A 4229-nucleotide genomic window follows, 5' to 3' on the forward strand; every position below is an offset into this window, starting at 1 on the left:
TTATTGGATTCATATGCCCCTAAGGCACCCAAGGGACACGGGTGGCGCTGAGGGTTAAACCACGGAGCCTAGGGCTTGCCGATTAGAAGGTCGGCGGTTCGAATCCCTGTGACGGGGTGAGCTCCCATTGCTCGGTCCCAGCTCCAACCCCAGAGTCGTCCGTGACTGGACCTAATGGTCAGGGGTCCCTTTACCTTTTACCTTTTAAGGCACCCAAGTCAGTTTACAATGTGATTTAAACACTAAAACAAATGCATTATTTTAAACAAAGACTGACAGAGTCCTCTCATGCCAACTGGGAGCTTGATGGTATAAATGCTTCCTGGCTTGGCCTACCTTGTCTCTGCCTTCTCTCGGGAAACAGGCCTTCAGCCGCACTAGGGAAGGTGGGATAGGAGCTGGCGGGCCAACATTTATCTCAGGCCAGCAGCGCAGTCTCCTGGGGATGGAGGCACTTTGCCCCCTCCCCCAAGTTTTTAAGGAGGGGGCTGAGCCTCCTCAATATCCAACAGGACGTCACACGCAGAATGTCATGCTGTGCTGCCGGCCTCCTCAATTGCAGATGCAAGCCAGCACTAATGTCTCAGGCCATAGGTGGTTCTGTGAGGAGCTATTGATAAATGTGCTCCATAACCTGGACTCCTTGGCTTGGTTCTTTGCCTTCTGCCTTTCAAAACTTGACTTCCTTCCCCCTCTTTCTGCAGTTCCTTAAATTTATCTTTAATATCTTCCACATATCCAAATTAACTTCATTTGCTCATTTATTCATCTTCTTTAAATATATACTCTTATGAAACTGCAGTTTATTACAATAATCCTGCCAATGTTCTTATCTGTTTACAATTTATCTGTAATTATTCAATAAACCATTTCTATTCTTTTATAAAAAGTTTGTTACCTTGATTTCTTATTCTTCTGGTAAATTTCACCATTTCTGCATATTCCATAAGTTTTTGTATCCATTCTTCCTTTGCTGGGACTTCTCATTCTTTCCATTTTGGGGCAAGTAACATATCGTTGCTACCCCGTCGAACAGTATGGGAGCAAATGGGTACAGGGCCGTCTTGAGCAGATCACGCGCCCTGGTGCTGAGGGGCGGAGATCGCTCCGCCGCCCGCCCCGCCCTTGCAGGGCACAATTGGTTTCCGCGCGGCGCGGTGTCCTCCTTGCCAGGCCGGCGCCCAGCTTACCAGCCCCACGCCATGGTGCACTGCGCCACCGGGGGGTCTACGAAGAGCCGGCCCTGAATGGGTAGAGCCTTTACATTGTGTCTTCTCCAACATTCATGTCGATGTCATGTGAAGGTCTCCTCCTTACAAAGCTCTTCCGGCTGTAATACAGTGGTAGAGCGCACACTTTGTATGTAGGAGAGGACTGTGTGATATTGTGGGCTACGACACTCGGTGTAGCCTAGCTCCTTGATCTCATGTTGTTCAACACAGGAACGAAGAGCACCCGACTGGGGCTGCCGATGCTGGCCTTTTCTTTTCTTTTTATCTGCAATAGCAACATATTTTAACTAGTTATCGGCCCCACCTCACATGTGACAGGACATACTTATCTTCTTGCTCCTGTTGGAGCCACAGGTCAGTTGGACAAAGTCAGAACTAACATCCTTTTTCGTGACAGTATGTTTCAAAGCCAAAGACTGTAGGGGAGTGAAGTCATAATTGTTTGTATTGTTTTCAGATACCTCTGTGCAGCATGGAATTTGTACGCAGCAGAAAGTGGCATCTCCAAATGGGTTGTCTCTTGATGGTGAATTTAGTTTTTGGCAACCTGGAATATCAAAAAGAAGCCCTTGCCGGCCTGGGAGAGATTGATCATCATTGTTGGGAAATATCCTCTCGTAGGCTGGTGGAAGTGAAGAAACTCAGGGTGTCAAGCACAGTTACTGCTTTCTGGGAATTCATGATGTTCTTAAAAGAGTCGTCTAAACCCAAGCATAATGACATCTTCAACAGTTTAGCTCAGAACTTCTGGGATATGTATGTAGACTGTGTTCTCTCAAGGTCTCACGGGATGGGCAGGAGACAATTAGTATCCGCAGAGAATACTTTTACATATGGACAGAAAGCGTCAGAAGGTAATTTTGTCATACTTACCTGTTAATAAAACACCAGATGCATGAAGTGTTATACCTGCCATGCAACTGATAACGCAGGCTGTAATCCATGAATTATTACACCAAAATAAATTTGTTACATCTTTAAGATGCCAGACAAGTCTGTGCTGTTAATACTGAAAGGCTGCTACTTCTAGATTAAAGCTATAATCTCATAGCCCAAGTTTCCTAAGCGTATGTCCTGCTGAATTAAATGGGAATGAATTTTGAGTATAGACACATGTAGGATTGTGCTGTAAGGCTGTGCACTCCTTCCTGGGAATATGCCCCATTGAACACAGTAGGACTTGCTTCTGAGTAAACATGAACTGGATTGCTCTCATGAAATGAACATTTATGTGTTTTGCCCCCATTTCTTTCAACTACTAAGCATTTAATCTATCATTTATTTTTTACGTTTAGATATTACCTTTTCCTCCAATGAGTTCAAGGTTCTCCGCTCCCTGTTTTATCTTCACAACAACCCTGTGAGGTAGGTAAGGCTGAGAAATGGTGACTGGCTCATGGTCACTGAGTGGGCTTCATGGCTATGAACCCTGGTCTCCCAAGATCATAGTCAAACACTATAACAATTACAGAGGTACTTTGGTTTGCGAACGCAATCCGTTCTGCGGAGGCGTTCGCTCATTGAGGCATCCACTCGCCGAAGGCACGCTTCTGCGCACGCACGCACTGCGCAGATCACTTCTGTGCATCCGACACCATGGAACCCGGATATAAACACTTCCGGGTCCGCGGCGTTTGTAAACAGAGGTTTTCGTAAACGGAGGTAGTCATAAACCGAGGTTCTACTGTACACAACACTAGCACTCTATGTTACACCAGCCTACCTCATCCATGTCCTACTCTGCAATTCTCCAATTTTCATAGAAATAGAACCACATACAGTATTTCACAGATGAGAACCAGGAAAAAACAAAGAAAAAATGGTAACAAGGACTATCTGTACTCCTAATTGGCTCTTTCCTTCCTCTGCAGGTTTCACAAACTTCAGCTGTAGAGCAAAGAGGCAAATCCACAGAAGACACCTCACCCAGATGATTCCACATTGAATGAAACTTTCCAAAAGCACATATTTTACTGTAGCTATTTCTGATAACTATTTTTTTGGCGATCTTTTTCTGTGTTCTGATTTGATAAGCACATTCTAATCATTGTCAACATGGTCTTTTATCCAATGCAAATGCTGTATGTATTTTGAATAATTTCCTGTGCTCTCTCAGGTAAATCTTTGTGTTTAATGTGTTTTTGGGAGAAAGGTTTCTCTCATTGTTAAAAGTTCAGAATGCAATGAAAACCAAATATATTTTTATATGTTAATGAATCATGGTGCTGCAGCAACAAGCATATTTTATACAGCATCTTATAAATGGTAATTTCATTTTAAAGACATACAAGGGGGGAATGTAAACCCAAAGAAATTATGCTTGATGTAATTTTCTGTGCAATCTCTAAACTAGATTTGATCACTTCTGTGGGTTATCATAAAATATCTTTTCTATGCTGTGTAGACTATTGAAATGGTGCTCTTATTCAATTCAATATCCTTCAGACTTGTAATAATCTCCCTAATATGCCACAATACAGTCTTCTCAATCTCTATTGCTTCTCTTGTGTCCGCTGAACTTTCTCCTGCTCATGGAAGAGAACAGGAAAGCTCCTGCATATTCTTCACATGCAGCGTTTGGAGTCACTTGGCGGCAATACTCTGCATTATAAAACAATGTATTAGAAGTGGGACCCATAACAAAACCTTGCAGCGTGGAATGTCCCTGTTCAGTGTTCCAGTCAGGCCTCCTTTGATGATACTCCATCCCATTCCCCTCCTTCCCCCTATTGTTTCCCAAAAGACATTCCAGATTCAGAGGTCATTGAGCATGTTCAAGTCCACCATGGAGATGGGCCTTTTCTCCAAAATATTGCATTGAAAGAAGCCTATTGAAAACATGGTGCTATTTGCAGTGCTTTGGGTGATTTTTACCATTGCTTTCTCCAAATTACTCTTGTTCATTTTCGCTCCAAAATATGTGTCAGGCAGGGAACTAAGATGCACGTAATATATGAATCAGTCTCTGCCTGTTTATTTAAGGTTTAAAGTATTTGC

The 4229-nt window shown here is 43.3% G+C and overlaps 1 protein-coding gene across 1 annotated transcript; it reads left to right on the plus strand.

Annotated features, from left to right (window-relative positions):
• Positions 1-1675: 1675 nt before the first annotated feature.
• On the plus strand, positions 1676-3177 carry FAM237B (family with sequence similarity 237 member B). Its single transcript, XM_035129869.2, has 2 exons — positions 1676-2086; positions 3104-3177. The coding sequence occupies exons 1-2, from the start codon at positions 1705-1707 to the stop codon at positions 3175-3177; spliced, it is 456 nt and encodes a 151-aa protein (XP_034985760.2). The 5' UTR covers positions 1676-1704.
• The last annotated feature ends 1052 nt before the right edge of the window (positions 3178-4229 follow it).

The sequence above is a fragment of the Zootoca vivipara genome, chromosome 12 (genome assembly GCF_963506605.1).
Source record: "Zootoca vivipara chromosome 12, rZooViv1.1, whole genome shotgun sequence".
Taxonomy (NCBI): Eukaryota; Metazoa; Chordata; class Lepidosauria; order Squamata; family Lacertidae; genus Zootoca; species Zootoca vivipara.

Bases quoted from the DNA above. Each gene is read 5' to 3' on its own strand.
- FAM237B (XM_035129869.2), top strand. From the start codon at position 1,705: ATGGAATTTGTACGCAGCAGAAAGTGGCATCTCCAAATGGGTTGTCTC. The intron at 2,087-3,103 runs GTAATTTTGTCA...CTTCCTCTGCAG, and splicing joins TGGACAGAAAGCGTCAGAAG to GTTTCACAAACTTCAGCTGT.